The sequence below is a fragment of the Festucalex cinctus genome, chromosome 8, assembly GCF_051991245.1.
Source record: "Festucalex cinctus isolate MCC-2025b chromosome 8, RoL_Fcin_1.0, whole genome shotgun sequence".
Taxonomy (NCBI): Eukaryota; Metazoa; Chordata; class Actinopteri; order Syngnathiformes; family Syngnathidae; genus Festucalex; species Festucalex cinctus.
In genome coordinates, this window is record NC_135418.1 from 18,234,079 (window position 1) to 18,250,511 (window position 16,433).

At 38.9% G+C, this 16,433-nt stretch overlaps 3 protein-coding genes across 5 annotated transcripts in view; 1 reads left to right on the forward strand and 2 right to left on the reverse strand.

Annotated features, from left to right (window-relative positions):
* Positions 1–279: 279 nt before the first annotated feature.
* On the reverse strand, positions 280–8,398 carry LOC144023928 (activin receptor type-1B-like). Its single transcript, XM_077529891.1, has 9 exons — positions 8,178–8,398; positions 6,805–7,053; positions 5,013–5,282; positions 4,712–4,942; positions 3,433–3,600; positions 3,140–3,296; positions 2,942–3,066; positions 2,725–2,855; positions 280–1,488 (listed from the first exon to the last, which is right to left on the reverse strand). Exons 1-9 carry the CDS (start codon positions 8,239–8,241, stop codon positions 1,363–1,365), a joined length of 1,521 nt encoding a protein of 506 aa, XP_077386017.1. The 5' UTR covers positions 8,242–8,398; the 3' UTR covers positions 280–1,362.
* A 1,615-nt stretch (positions 8,399–10,013) lies between these two features.
* ankrd33ab (ankyrin repeat domain 33Ab) lies at positions 10,014–16,307 on the reverse strand. 2 transcript variants are annotated; one of them, XM_077529892.1, is made up of 5 exons: positions 15,903–16,307; positions 14,426–14,724; positions 14,182–14,311; positions 12,626–12,766; positions 10,014–11,077 (listed from the first exon to the last, which is right to left on the reverse strand). In XM_077529892.1, the coding sequence occupies exons 2-5, from the start codon at positions 14,678–14,680 to the stop codon at positions 10,260–10,262; spliced, it is 1,344 nt and encodes a 447-aa protein (XP_077386018.1). In that variant the 5' UTR covers positions 14,681–14,724; positions 15,903–16,307; the 3' UTR covers positions 10,014–10,259. The 2 variants fall into 2 exon arrangements, with proteins under 2 accessions (XP_077386018.1, XP_077386019.1); XM_077529893.1 differs by lacking the exon at positions 15,903–16,307 and adding an exon at positions 14,869–14,910.
* arhgef25b (Rho guanine nucleotide exchange factor (GEF) 25b) overlaps positions 14,475–16,433 on the forward strand; it is a 28,079-nt gene continuing 26,120 nt past the window's right edge. The window contains exon 1 of one of the 2 annotated variants that reach the window (XM_077529883.1): positions 14,475–14,694. The gene's annotated coding sequence lies outside the window, so the exon portion shown is untranslated. The remainder of the gene's footprint in view (positions 14,695–16,433) is intronic. The other variant, XM_077529884.1, reaches the window with a different exon arrangement.

Genomic DNA, 16,433 nt, shown 5'->3' on the forward strand with positions numbered 1-16,433 from the left:
TTGAAAATGAATGAGGAAAAGTTTAAATTTAACTTTAACTTGTGCGAATACTGTAATGTGGAATCAGACGATATATATACCCGAGAGGTGAGAATTTTTGACAAAAGTTGAAATTTGAACACTTTAAATATGAAGTATTATGTGGGAGTTGTTTCATGGCAAAAAAAAAGAAGTGTGGAGAATAAAAATCACAATAACATATGTGGGAATGCTTCAGCATTCCCACAATTAACTGTTATTTTGGCTCACATGGGGGAAAATTGGACAAAACACCTCGTCTTTCATTATTGCCTTTAACGTCCAAATGCATAACTTGACAAGCTTTTACAGTGCATGTGACAAAAAATGGATACATCGACAGTTTGTGTACAGTGGTCAGTTTCAGCATTTTCTTCTCGCACGCATAACCATTGTGAGTGTAGTCATGTTAAATATCGGTTACAGACGATTGTGAGCCATGCGAGGTCAGTAGTAACGCACATGAGGCATTTTTGGGGTTGTTCAATAGCAGACAAATATAAATAAACATTACAGCAAAAAAAACAAAAGTGCATCGGTTCCCTGAAACAAAAACCTATTTCTGAGAATTGGAGTCTTAAAAGTAGCATGTCACATATGTGCTCACACACACACACACACACAAAAAACAACGTTAACACTGATGAACTGTTCTAAAATGTGTACAGGTCATTTGCATCAGGTTTTTTTTTTTTTGTTTTTTTTTTTGTTTTTTGTTTTTTTAAATGATGGGGGACTTTCTAAAAGGGAAAAAAAATTAAAAGCTTCTCCACCCCTTGAACACAGTCAACAAATACAGTCAACATATTGGAACCAGTAGTATCCTATGAGATGCCGAGATGACATTTAAAACATTTGTGATCCTCGGATTTGTCTGACTACGTCTACTCTGTGAGAAAACATTTACATCGGTAACACAAACTGTGTGATGCTGTAGGCAGTGTATAGACTACAACAGTCCATCCTTAAATTGAAGACCTGAAGGAGGTTGTCTGGTAACCAGATAAGTTATTTGCCTCCGAGCAACACTGTGAAACCATCCATCAACTTCTGACTACTTCAAAACATTTTTTTTCTTAAATTGTAATACATTCGCTGTCATCAATTGCTTCCAAGTGCAGGGAAAGTCCCGGGATGCTTGTAGTGGAGAAGTGGAACCAGACAGGTTTCTGGGTAGGCGAGGTAGGGTTTGTCAGGAATCAAGTGCCTTGAAAAACTTGCAAAGTTACTGTCTTTGCAGTCTTTTTTTTTTTTTTTCCCCAAAGTGTCACATATTCTGAGGAAGGCTAACTTGAGGGTGTGACACTTCCATGAGCTCTTTGCTTGTGTTTGGCTGCCTTCAGGTCAGACTTTCATATCTTCTTTGACAGTAAGCTGAGACAAGCTCTTTTTGATGCGCAGGGCGGTCAAGCGGGCAGCACCATTGGCGTACCAACACTCCCTCATTATTTTGCCCATCACCCGCAAAGCCTGGAATAGTAGGAAGAGCAGATTTCATTCAGTTAGGAGAAAACTTTAAATGGATTCAGAACAAAACATCCGTTAAAATAAATAGTCCTTGATAGCCTGCAGAAATGTTATACAGTAATGGAAAAGCCATTACTTGTACGACACAGTTGTTTTACTACAGGGTTTCTGCAGGTATCAGCAAATCTAATTTAATGCAACAAAAACTAATTTAATGACCATGTCGTACTGCATATATACACATGCAAACTCATACAGACATACATGCATATGCTGATTATATATTAGGTCCGTCGATTAACATTTTTATTCGGAATTAATCACTTCATTTCGTAGTAAAGTCGCGATTAATCGCATGTCATCAGTTCCAAATGTACAATAAAATACTGTTAACACAAAAGTGGATAAATATGGTTACCAAAGAGAAATGTGGTTGTATTATTCAGTTAATTGTTTCAGTAACTTTATAGTAAGTAATTCATGAAGTTATTTGAAGTTAATAAGCTATACTAAGTGTGAAACATAAATTTGTGTTGCGATAATTTTTCTGCCACTAGGTGGCATTAGTGTTTCATGTTGGGCACAGGAATAGTACATTTTTCTTTTCAAATTTAGAGCAATTGTTTACATCAAGGGTATTTAAATTTTTAATGCCACAGGACATCATATTTAATGTTTTTTAATGCTATTTGCTGACACCTGCAGAAAACCCTGTATTACCTTGTTTGGGTTTCCCTTCTTCTTATGTGTTTATGTATGTAAGGATTTGTCTATTTTGTTTAATAGTTGTTTGCATTTTATGATCTGGATTTTTTTTTTTTTTCATTGCTTTGTCAAAGCAACTTGTAAAATTATGTAATAATAATAATAATATATTTGTATAACAAATTAATAATAATAATTTAAATAACTAAATTAAAAATAAAGTTTAATAATAAGTCAAGTCAATTAAGTCATCTTTATTTATATAATTTATTTATATAGCGACAAAGCGCTTTACAGAAACAACAAAACACTAGACTAAGTGCAATTTCTGGAGAAATTGTGTGGGAATGCTGAAAACAGAATGCTAATAGCTGAATGCCTATGAAGGAAATTGAAGGATAAATTATGTTAAAATTACAAAGTAATTACATAACTAGTAGTAGTAGTAGTAGTACTAATATTACATAAGTTATGTATTTAATAATATTTAAGGTCTTAATTTTAGGAAAGTCCATTTAGCCCGCATATCATTACCTCGTGGCTTTGCCACCAGTTTGGAATGTTGGGTCGCGTCTTTTGGTCGCACACCACCTTTTTCATGTCTTCCACCGACGGGTCCGAGGGCACCAGGTCGTAGTAGGGTAGCTGATATTCTTCATGGATACCTGCTAGCACAAGGCAACACAGAATTAAGAGCGGCACTGCGAGCACAGAGGTCGAATAACTCGAGTGCAAACGCATCCTGCGTGACCTCCACTGTTACAGCGGCGCGCGATCTCCCAGTAGACCAGCCCCAAAGCGTAGATGTCGGCACATTTGAACGAGTCGAAGTGCCTCATGTTGATAGTCTCACCCAGGACCTCTGGAGCCATGTACCTGTGAGGGGAAAAAAAATAATACATTTTTGCCGATGGACAGAAGTAAACGTTCAAAAGTATTTTCCTCGCACCTCTTGGTTCCAACTCTTTGGTTGGGAGCGATGTCGATAGTGTCTGTGACAGAGTCGTGACGGACGGCTAAACCCAGGTCAGCGATGGCACAGGTGCCGTTCTTCTTCACAAGGACGTTCTTGGACTTCAGGTCACGGTGGGCAATGCCCGGTTTTCCTGCAAAGTTGATAGATGAACTCGACAAGTACACAAGAATTCTACAGTTGCGTCTGAGTTGACACTATTTGCAACTGAAGTATTGCTTCCCCCTAGTGGCCTAAAAGAGTCAAAGAAATAGGAAGTGTGTGTGCACCTTGCGTTCCGAGTATCTCCATGTGCAGATGTGCCAGGCCGCTGGCAGCAGTCAAGGCCAGTTTGATCATCCCTTCAGCCGTGACGGAGTAGCGGTTTAGGTAGTCGAACAGGGAGCCGTACTCGTGGTAGTCTGACACCAACCACAGCTGAGTCCATGTGCCATTGTCTTCACAAAGACAGACAAAGAATAATTGACCAGCCGGATGCCATTAACTGGTCTTGCTGGGAAATAATGTATCTTATTATGCCTGTGATGTGTAGTGACATACTGAACAATTCAATTCTCTTCCACTATCACCTCTGATCAGCATTTCGCTCTACTTTTTGTGACTTTTTTTTGTTTGGTAGTGCACAAACTGCAGTCGCCCACGTGAGCCTTTCAAACAATTTAATGCTTTTAAGACTTTTGAAAGATTTCTTTTCGACATTTAAATGCCAATTAAGGCCTTGTTTTTAGATGTATGTATTCAATGCCGTTAAGACTTTAAGGATCCGCAGAAACATTGACAATGGAAATCTATTCCAGGGTCAAAAGTGTTGCCATTGCAAAATCACATCAAGCCAATCACATGTAAAAAAATAAATTCATTGTAAGTATCCAAATGTTAAAAACATTACCAATACCAGTCAGGTTTTTTTTTTTCGACAATAATATGTTATATGCAGCCCCACTAGTTTAAACATGATATTCTGGTTAGTATTACATTAGGGGAATATGAGTTAAGCAGCAAAATCCAGCTGTTTTTATCCATCTCAGGGGGCGGCCATTTTGCCATTTGCTGTCGACTGAAGATGACATCAGCATTGCTCAGGTGATAACCAATCACCGCACAGCTTCAGAAAACAGGTTAGCTGTGATTGGTCGTTGCCTGAGCAACTGTGACGTCATCTTAAGTTGACAACAAGTGGCAATATGGCCGCCCCCTGAGATGTAAAAAAAACGGCTGAATTTTGCTTCATAACTCATATTGCACAAATGTAATATTAATTAGAATGTTATGTTTAGACTAGTAAGGTCACATATAACAAATATTGTCAAAAAATGTTAAAGGTTGACTTCCACTTAAAGGTAAATTATATTTCTCAAAAATACAGTACTACTAGTGATTTCGGTGGTTACTCAAAATTTGAGTACTCGTACTGGTACCGCTCTGAAAAAAAATGGAATTGAACATCTGTAAAATTTTGGTTTCATTTCCAAACTAGTCTTTGGAGTTTCCACTGCACGAGAAAAAAAAAAATCTTTCTGATCATATTAGATCGTGAGAGATGCTCACCTTTGTTGTCAGCCGCAATGAAGCCCAGGATGTTCTCGTGTCGTATCATGATCGTCTGATAGATTTCAGCCTCGCGGAACCATGAGCGCTCTTCTCTGGAGGAGAAGATTTTCACCGCCACGTCGCCGCCGCGCCAACGTCCTCGCCACACCTCGCCAAAGCGGCCCTTTCCGATGACTTCTTGGAGAACAATCGTCCTGGCGACCGTCCTTTGGACGAACAGAGGCAGGCCTGAACAGCAAAAGAAAACAATGTGCGCATGAAAATCACCGCGCGGTTCAGTAATTACACTTTGCCTCACCTGAGCCGGAACCAGATGTCGACAGATCGTAAATGAAATCCTGCAGGCTCCTGTCGTTGGGCATGTAAAGGTGGTCGCAGGAGGGGTCTTCCACCTCCAATCTCCGTCTGTGGCCCCCGGCCCTCCGCTGGTACTGACGCACGAGCAAACCGAGCAACAGCAGCAGCAGACAAAGCAGGAGCAGCGGCCCCGCTATCACAGCGACCAGTTCCAGCAGGCCCCACGTCCCGCCTGGCCATAAAGCTTCATCGGGGTCTGACTGGGTGGTCACTGAGGAGAATGAACTTGGTGTTAATATGGAAAGCAATAACGCACCTAAAGCTCATACTTATTGCTCAGCAAGTAGAAACAAGAGTGTGCAGGCTGAATTTCAAATGGAACCATTTTTGCAATTACACTACGTATACCCAAATCTGTAGAGCCCAAGCTGTTTACTGATGATGAAATCATCACATCCTTGGTAGAAGTAATTACATAATCCAGCAGACGGCAGTGAATGTGTGTGGGCTGAGTTGGTTGAGGACACTGTGTCTTAATTTTGTGAGGCCACGAAACATGTAAACTTGGTGGTCACCTCATATGCAGACACTCGCGTGCTAAGTGTAGTGCATTCGGTAATATAGTATTATATAAAAGCGTAGAATATAAACATAAATAACTAGAAACGCATCATGATTTAATGTTTCGCTTCAATTCATTCTGCTGCTCCTTATGTTGTGCCCGCCTTTGCCACAGGGGGGGCAGTATTATAATCATACAGTATTCACATTTTCACTGTTGTGGTTTTTCTTTTCACCAGGTGGTAGGGATAAGTTTAAAAAAAAAAAAGAATAATCGATATAGAATTGGTTTTACTTTGAGCTTGATATCGATTCCTAAAACCATGAACCAACTATTTTAATATCTCCTTTTCCCTTAAATTCCTAAGAAAATATTTTAAAGGCTGATTTTTTTTGTATCTATTTTATTGAAATTTACTGTACACATAAATTCAAAAGTATTTTTCTTACATTTTTGAAAGACCTAACCTTGCACTTTAAAGCAATTCAGAAAATTTTTCATTAATATTTAAAATTACAGGGAGTCCTCGAGTTCCGTTCCTACGCTAGCGATGTAACCCGAATTTCAACTTAAGTCGAATTTCCCCATTAAAGTTAATATTTACATCAAAAATAATTTGCATAAAAAATCTAAAATACATTTAAAAAAATAAAAATAAAAAAGATGCTGTCCGACTGAAGCCCAAGTCTTTCCCGATGTTCGTCAGTGTCTCTCCTTTCTGCGATCTTTTTATGATGTCTAGCTTCTTTTCCATGGTAATTAATTTTCTTTTGGCTGGACCAATATTGATAGAAGACATAGCTTTCTTCTTTGGGGCCATGATGTAGAAAAAAAAGAGCAAAAAAGCCAAAAACACTCGCACAAGCGCTAGCACTAGCTAAGGGCTAACTAGCGGACGAGGAGCCAAAATGGTGGACGAGGAGCCAAAATGGTGGACCAGGCATAACCGTTGTAAAGTCGAAACGCCTTAGGTCGAGTGCGCCTTAACTCGAGGACTCTCTGTACTTAAATAGAATTCTGAAAATATTTTCATCTCATCTTTGCTGATGTTTGTGAAACACAAGTCATTATAACATGTTACTTTCATTAATAAACTAAATCAATTAACCAGTTATTGCCATGTCATGATATTTAGAAGAATTGATGTTCCATAATTAATTAAAGTGAATCAAATCGGGCTAAAATAGAAATCGAATCGATTGAGGAAATTAGGATCAATACCGAGCCCTACCAGATGGCACTTTGAGGTCAATGCTGTTACAGTAGTCGGTGTAGCAGCAGTGGATGTTGACCAGGCCCTCTGCACTGAGACAGTAGAAAGGCTGTCCAGGAGGTTCGAGCTTGTCCTTGGTTATGCAAGTACGAACATGCTGCTCTTGACCATCGATGAGGGACGTGGAGGCCATGCAGGCTCCGTCCGTCTCGCACCAGAAGCCTGTTGTCCTCTCACACTGCGCAGTGGTGCAGTTGCACAGAAGAGCTGTGGAAATACAGTGGATGGAGGCATGAAGAGAGTCACAAGATATGCCTGAAAAAAAAAATCAAACAAAACTTAGGAGTTCAAACCATCATCATGCGTGACGACACGAGGAACGTCAGCATGTCTCATGAGACTTGTTAGTTGCAGATTTATGAGACCACTGCAGAAGTACAGCAGTAATGGCAAAAAGGGACAAAAACTCCTTTCATTATAATACCTTCCGGCCAGGGGTAGAAAAATCACATCATTAGCGATTAATTTACCAATTTAACATGAATCATTTATGACCCAGAAGAAAACTAAACTGATTTGAACACGTGCAAGTTGATAAAACTAAAAGGCTTGAGACTCGATTTGGGCTTGGTCTTCTGTCTTTATGGACAACCAGATATAGAAGATACAATTGCATTAATAAGAATCGTTGACTTGGGACTTGACTTGAAAATGAGGGGGGGAGAAAAAAGAGAAAATGACTTGTGAGACTCACTGATGGTGTCGCACTACACTTACCTCACTTCTGCAATTTAGTGAATGTGAGTGTGAGTGTGATCTGTCTGATACATTATGTGCCTTGTGATTGGTAACCACTGAGTCCAAGGTGTAATCAGATTTTTGCCTGAAGTCAGCTAGGATAGGGATTTCTAAAAATGACAAAATATTGTGCACTGCTCACAGCCACCTAATGCTGTATATTATACATTCAACAAAACAAACGTCTCCAGTGTCACCACAAGATGATTTACTCGAGAGCTTCACTGTAAACAAGCTGTCATTACTTCTATTAGACACATGCGATTAGTTCAGAAGAGCGTATGGTATGAGGCTGAACGGTAAGAAAACATGTTTGCTGAAACAAACTCGGAACTCTTGTTGCCACGATGTGATAACTCATCTAACGAACAAAACGTCACAAATTACGTGTTTGTAAACAACTCTACGTTAGCTGGAAGAATGCACTATCGAGGTGTTATTCAAGAGTTTAATACAGCGTTAAAAACAAACACAAAAAGCGAGACCCAATCTTGTGACAAGGCTAACTCTACTAGCATAATTATGCTAGCGGCGAACGCCACAATGGTTCGCCTTGTTGGTTCGGAGGTGAACATAAACAAGATGCGACTCACCTTCACAGCTTCGGTACACCACCAGACAATTGACGAACACCAGCGTGATGCGTAAATTCGCCATTACGAATGAAAAGGAGAAAAAAAAAACTGAGCCGCGTTTCACTACATCGTAGCACGTTTTTTGTTTTTTTTTTGCTAACTAAGTTAGTTAGCTAACGTGAGACGAGGCGAGGACACATGACATGAATCCTCCTGCAGGCAGTACAACACACTGATTGTTTACAAGCATATCAACAAAAAAACTCATAAATAGATCTATCTATCTATCTATCTATCTAAATTTATTGGGCATAATACTGTAAATAACTGAAACGAAGTATACACATGAGGATTCTGGCATTCTCAGTTTTAATGAAAGTTTGCTAAATATTTACAATATTCACACATATTTCTGTTTTTGTTCAATAAATAATACATTTACAAAACAGAAGATAAAATAAATGTACATATTTAATGATACAGCTGTCTCAAATGAGCACCAGAGGTTGTTTTGTGGTGCTCATTCATTTTTCCCTAGACCCACCGACCGAATGGATGCACTTTAAAACTTAAAGGAATTTGTGCAAAGTAGGGTCCGTGGGCCACTTTGGGCCCATCCACAATCTCTGAGCGGCCCTCACTGCTTTTATGACGTCAAAGAAAAACAAAAAGTATGCGCTGCTTTTATTTTGATGTGCACTGTGCACACGTGCCAACAATGAAAGTGAACAGGAACAGTGACTTGTCTTCTTTGTTGCCAAGAGAGAGATTGTCACCTTTCCAACCATTGTGGCAACTGCTTAAAAAAATAAAAATAAATAAATAAATAGCTCCAACACTAGCTGCCGTCCTCATCTTCGCAACGTTCATATTTCCTGTGGAGCAAAGAGGGTGTTTGCCCAGTAATGATTTGAGAGTCCCCAAAACAGCTCATTGTGGTTTGTTCTAATAATATCAACACACTTTAAAACAAAAATCCAAAATGTTTGGTGCACAAATACGCAGTGAAAGACTTTAACTGGAGCCTAATTTACTATTTCTAAGACTGCATGCATGCACACCTACGCACACACCACTTATGGAAAATGTAGATGGGAAAACCTTTATGCCCATGGGCCACATATAACTATATAATAAGACGGACAGATGGAAGGCCAGGCCATTAGCAGATAAGATTAAAAATAAAAAGTTTAACAAATTTTATTTATAAACAATTTGTTTATAGAAATAATTCATTCTTATTTTGATTATGTATATTCATAATTTACTTGGAGTCAATGAGACAATTTAATTAAAAATATATTAAGTGTATATTTCAATATAATTAATACTATACATATAAGTGCAATCCATTTATTGTTTACCATTAGCTAATTATGTAATTCGATACATTAATAATAAAAAAGTAAAATAATATGTACATTTTAACTAACCATAGTTTGCCCACTCCTGACGTCTGTGCCTTTTGAACTCATGAGGTAGATACAGTAGTGATGGCTCGATGCATAAATTAGCACCAAAATCAGTAACCATGGATTTGCATATTGTGTCAAAAGTCCTCTAAAAAAGAAAAAAAAATTGTCATGTTCTTTAAGATGGACAGGTATTAAACGACTTACAGTGGTTTTCGTGATTAAACCATTACCTAAAGTGGGATTAAAACCGGATTGTATGAAAACTGGAGAACTATTTCCTATAGGAAATAATCCAAATCCAATTTGTCAGTTCCACCCACTCAAAAATATTAATAAAAGTATACTTTAAGAGAATGACTGTAGTTTAATTTACAGAATAGAATGTGAAATAAATGTAAATCTAACAATTCTTTAAATAATCAATTAATCTGTCTACTATTCGAGAGAGAGAGAAAAAAATACTCCATTCCAAAGGAATGATACCATTCATGGTTTGGGAGCATGTCTCCAAAAATTGCACTGTATGTAAACGAGGGCATACAAAAAACAAGGTTCCACTGCTTTAACTCTTAGCTCTTGTTTGAAGTTACCATTAATCAATAATTACTGTTTTCAAGCCCTGAGTTGTGATTACAAGGGAAAACAACTTTGATTTAAAAGGAATAATAAAGCTTTAGGAAACATGTTATTTTTTGGCCTTTGTGCTTTTTTTGTTCTCAGTTTTCTCTTTCTCCAGTTTCTCCTTCTTCTTCTTCTCTTCCTTGATCTCCTTATATCTCCAAATTGGTGGTTCCAGGTAGCCTTCGTCCATCTTCTTCTTCTTCTTTTCTTTCTTTGGCGTGGGCTCTGTCGGTCTGTTGATGTTGATCTGGGGGATACATCCCGAGGGGAACACGCTGTTCCTCCTGGCCATGCTTCGGGGGATGAACGTGGACGCAACCTTGGTGGAGGCCAGCGACAGGACGCTGCCCCTCCTCTCGGTGTCAGCGCAGCAGGTTGTAGCGATGGAGTCTGCCGAGTGGATGGAGGGACGAATGTGTGACACGGATCCGTTGCTGTGGCACACGGAACTTTGCTCCAGTTCCTTCTCGGAGTGTTTCTTCATCAGCTCCGGTACTGCGAGGCGCCTCTTGCCCACCTCGGGGGGACTGGTGGGGCACAGTGGGCGGCACCCAGTGGAAATGAGCGGGCTGTGTATACTGGTGGTGATGCGAACCATATGGTCCAAAACACCGTTGTCTTCCGGGTCACGAGGAAATCGGAATCCAAATGTGCTCTTGATGTGATGGGTGATTTTCTCACGGGCGCTTTTTTCCGCCACAGCCTTTGCGACCCTCTCCTTGAGCTCGGGCCACTCCGGGATGTAGCTTTCACAAAACTGCTCGGCTTTAGGCCTCATTTTGAGGCGGCGCAGACGATGCAGCGTCTCATAGCGGCCTGTTTTTAGCGCCCACTCCTGAGCGCACTTTCCTCTTGCGGTGTCTGTCACGTGGATGTCAGCACCTGCGCAAGAAGATGAGCAGAAGATGAATGTCACCGTGCAAAAGTCTTAAGCACCTTTAGATTTGTTATTTAGCTATAGTGACCATGTTTGTCCAGTATGTAGCCACCAGTCCAATATTGAGTCTTTTTGTCCTCTTGGGCCACCATACATCAAGAACTCATTTTGCAAATCCAAGTCTATAAATTTAGCAATACATGTTACATTTGTCGAATCACATATATCGTGTATATGGACATTGTAACTAGCAATAGACCGATTATCGGCACCGATATTTGACATTTTGACGACTGTCGGCCTCAGCCTTTTTTACAAATCTGAAGGCTGATAAAGCTGGTCTCTCTCTGAGCAGCAAATGTTTGCGAAATTATTGAATTTTGCGTTTTCATCAAGGTTTGTAAAATGTTGCAAAGATGTTCACATAGTTTTTACTCGTCAAAAACATATTTATGTCACAAATTATGTCACATACGTCTCTCAGGGTGATATCATCATAAGGTATCAATTTAAAACTGGGTTCATTTCATGAAACATTATTTATTATTATTTATTTAAAATTCCATTCAATTTTATAAGATGTTGCTGACACTGGAAGTTGCCTGCAGTTTTTGCTTTTGTTAAAATTAATACGAAAAAAAGTAAAAGGCTAACATTTCAGTTATGTTAAAAATTTCGTAAAACTTTATTTCCTATACAATAGTATTTTTTTTATTAATTAATTATTATTTTTTATTTATTTATTGTTTAAATTGTAAAACAAAACTGTCTATTTAGATGTGAATGTTTTTTTACTTAACAGCAAAAGAATATCGGCTCCAAATGTCGGTTGTCGCCTACTTGCCTAATCATCTCATTATTAGCCCAGAAAAAAAAAAAAAATCACTAAGGGATGTACTCACTTTTGTTGCTAGGGGATTAATAGCTGTATTTCTAGTTATTTTGATGAAACAATAAATGTACAAGCTATACAATAACTACAATACTTTTCAGTGTGTCAAAGTGTCATTTCTTCAGTGTTGTCCAGTGCAAATGTATAAGTATCCGTAGAAAAGTGTGGGTGCACACTTTTAATAGTATAGTTTTGTAGCTTGAGGAAAAACTGGTCCTCAATCTAATGACATCCAATATGAGATCTGTTTAAAAAAAATACTGCCTTTACTCAAAACTGATCTTGATTATCATTGCAACATCAGACTTGCAGTAGCTAATCAACAAGGTTCCAGATTAGAAAATCACTGATTACAACTGGATTTTTTTTTATTTTTTTTTTAGTGTGATAATATGTTCAGAATGATCCCTTAAACCGGTCTGGCGTCATACTCTGGTGGACAAAATTAGCTGGCTTAAAATATGCACAGCTCAACGGCCTGGCCAGCTATTCTGGAACTGTACGTTTGGAGGTTAATAGGATAATGGCCAGCTTTAAAAAAAAAAAAAAAAGATCTGCGTCGTCATAGTAGAGTAGCTCTTCTGTGGGAGTATTGTTGCAAATGTTGACTGGGTATGAAGATGAGAAAATATGCACTTCATTGTTGAATTATCTTACATACCGGCCATCACAAGTGCAGCAACCACGTCATCGCGGCCCGTCATTGCAGCTTTGATGAGGGCAGTGAAGCCACGGCAGTCTTTTATTTCTGTGTCAATTCCAGGATAATAGTTTAGGAGGTACATGACTGTGTTGACATGACCTGGGGATAAAAAAAAAAAAAATTAAAAAAAAGCATGTAAACACTATTTGAATGCATTTTTTATTGCCAGAAGTGAACGCCATTTATGACAAATTGTTATGGCTGTTTTGTACACGGTACATTTTGTAGAGTACATTTTACTCTAAACAGTCCCACTTTAAACAGAGTAAAATTAGCACTTGGAAGAGAGTAAAATATTTAGGGTAATTTTATTGTGTACAGTTTTTTTTTTACTACGAAATTCAAGGAGAGATTCTGACTAAATTTGACTAGTTTATTAAAAAAAAAAAAAAAGTCACTCAAGGGTTGAGGAACAAACCCACAACTTCAACTAAGGAGACGGCCAATCTACTCCCTGAGACATGCTGCTCCTACTGTGTGTTATTATATTGCTCGTGTCAGCTGGAATATTCGTCTCCAAGACCAAAAACATCGTTTTGGTCTTTTGGATATTATTAACTCTTTTACTGCTAAACGTTATCCAAAAAAACAACCCCGACAGTGGCAGCCGATTTCAAGCATTTTCACTCATCTTTCAAGGTTAACAGAATATTGTGCGCTATGACTACATAAACATGGCGGCTACCACATGAAAGCATGCATTCCATTCTTTCATTAGAAAAAAAAAGTATGTTTCTACCTTATGTAATCACCATTGATCACCATTTGAAAATAGGTCATTTGAGTGACATCAAGCGAAAATGGAAAACAAGGAGAAAACAAGCTTTTTGTGAAGATACATTTTCTGCACAACAGTGACTTTGACACTAATATTTTTTTAGTGACACTTTGTGAATTAGATTTAATGTGGACAAACACTTTGATTATTCACGTCATCCTTGAAAATGATCTACATCCTAAGATCTGCCATGTTTTCACGTAATCTGATACACAAGAGCTCATTGAAAAGCGATACAATGCTGCCATTTGCTGGCCATAGTTAGGAGGTGTTTTAGGATTTCACAAACCAGCGCCGCACAAGACGTTGCACTACGCATTGAGAGACAAAACAAACAAACAAACGTAGTTAACGTCAATTAACGTTTTTGGCGGCATTCATCTGGATTTTAGCATGCGCCATTAAGCGTTTTTGGCGGTAAAAGAGTGAAACAGTAGGTCGTGTATTTGTAGGTCGGGTATTCGTTCCTCAACCTGTGTAATTTTTTTCTTTTTTATAAACTAGTATGTACAAAAAAAAATCATTCTAAAATATACTTAGAATTTATGAGTGAAAAAACTTTACTCGGTGTTTGTCATGTGATAGTCTAATTCTGTCGTACACAGTAAAATACTTTGAGTAATATCTACTCTCTTCCAAATGGAACTTTTACTCTGTTTTGAGTGGCACCAAATAGACTGTTTAGAGTGAAATGTACTCTACAAAACTTACTGTGTTGGGTTAAGTTGTGACCAACCTGCTTGGGATGCAATCATCAGCGCTGTGTTGCCTTCATTGTCCTGATGATTGATGTCTATATAGGGGCAAGTGTTAAGACCATATACAATGTCTATAAATCCTTTGCAGCAAGCCACCATCAAGCCATTCTGTAGGAAGTAGTTCACAAGATGAAGTCAATTAACGAACATTTGCTCAGGCAATTTAGACACTGCTACACACAGCAGATAAAATTAAACAGAATAGAAATCCAGCACCCCTACCCAGTTATTGATGTCCAAATCCATGACCTCCTCTCTTGTCACCCCTCTCTCCAGAACCCTCCGTAGAGCGGCCAGGTCATTGCGAGCGCACGCTTGGTACAACGTGGATGCCGTTTGCCCACCGGATGTCTCCGGCGTGTAGTCCGGCAGGACAGAGTCGTCGGACAGGATGCTGTCTGAGTCCCACCCCGACGGAGACTCGTCCTCCTCATCGGGGCCTGCGCCCAAGTGGGGGTCCTCTGCTGCAGTGGCCATTTTTCCAACAGCAGGTGAGATGATGCGCTATCTTCTGACTACATCTACACAGACGGGATGGAATAAAGCAGCCGAGCTGTAGGCGATCATTACAGTCCAACGATGAGGTCTAAAACATTCAGACAATAGTTTGTTTACAGAGAAAGTGGTAGCGAAGGTCTGCCTGTGAGGGATTATGGCTGTATTACCTGTCTGTCATGGAGTGTGTGTCGCCATGTGAGGGCCCTCACAGTTAAGTAACTGGATCAGGAATTAAAAGCCTTGCTGAGCGCACACGTATGCTAAATAGGGAATAACCCTCCACCTCAGAATAACCTCAGTCACGAGTGGTGACCATCAACAGCAGATATGTCTGTCTGTCTTACTGTTTTCTTTCTTTCTTTCTTTCTTTCTTTCTTTCTTTCTTTCTTTCTTTCTTTCTTTCTTTCTTTCTTTCTATGTAAATTGTTTCCCATTTAGCCATCCAGAAGGGGGATTACCACATTTGCGGTTCCTTCTCAAGGTTCCTCATTATTCCATTGATGTTTTTTTGTTTTATTTTTTTCCTTGCCCTCTTGTGTTTTGATCAGGGGATGTCGTTAATATTTGTCAACTGTGGGCACGTGAAGCCCTTTGAGACTCTTTTGTGATTAAGAGTTAATGAAATAAACTTGACTTTCTTCCCCCTCTCTCTCTCTCTCTCTCTCTCTCTCTCTCTCTCTCTCTCTCTCTCTCTCTCTCTCTCTCTCTCTCTGTCTGTCTGTCTGTCTGTCTGTCTGTCTGTCTGTCTGTCTGTCTGTCTGTCTGTCTGTCTGTCTGTCTGTCTGTCTATCTATCTATCTATCTATCTATCTATCTATCTATCTATCTATCTATCTATCTATCTATCTATCTATCTATCTATATGTAGATAACTAGCTAGCTAGTTTGCTATCTATCTATCTATCTATCTATCTATCTATCTATCTATCTATCTATCTATCTATCTATCTATCTATCTATCTATCTATCTATCTATCTATCTATCTATCTATCTATCTATCTATCTATCTATCTATATGTAGATAACTAGCTAGCTAGTTTGCTATTTATCTATCTATCTATCTATCTATCTATCTATCTATCTATCTATCTATCTATCTATCTATCTATCTATCTATCTATCTATCTATCTATCTATCTATCTATCTATCTATCTATCTATCAACACAACCTGAAATTCACATCGAGATATCAAACTTACCATATCATGTATTAAACAGCAAGTGTAATATGAGCCTACAGATATCCGCATGCAGATGACACCTCGTGTAACTTCTGCTTTTGGGTGACTTCCAACTTCTTCCGACACTCCCGCCAAGCAGCCGAGAAGTTAGTTTCCCGCGGTGCCTCCGAATGGATAGCCTTAATTTCCATCCCAGATTTTGTCGCGGTGACACGAAACTGAGAGGAGGGAACTGTCTGTTCAACACTTGTTGGCAACTCATCCCACTTACTGTAAACCGTTGGAGGGAGGATTGCTTGCTGCTTGCGCCATATTTTTCTTTTCAACAGTGGGTGTGGGGAGACTGCTTACTTATGCTTGGCTTTCAAAAACTTGACCTGACTCCATTATATGACAATTGTGTACTTATTTGATTTTATATTTCCCTCAATGGACATTCTTCTATGTTGGATGGACTTTTAACAAGTACAGTACTGTGCTAAAGATATTTTAGCAATGTTAAAAGTCTATTTTTGTCTTAGCTTGTCATATTTTACTGTGTTTTTGGCT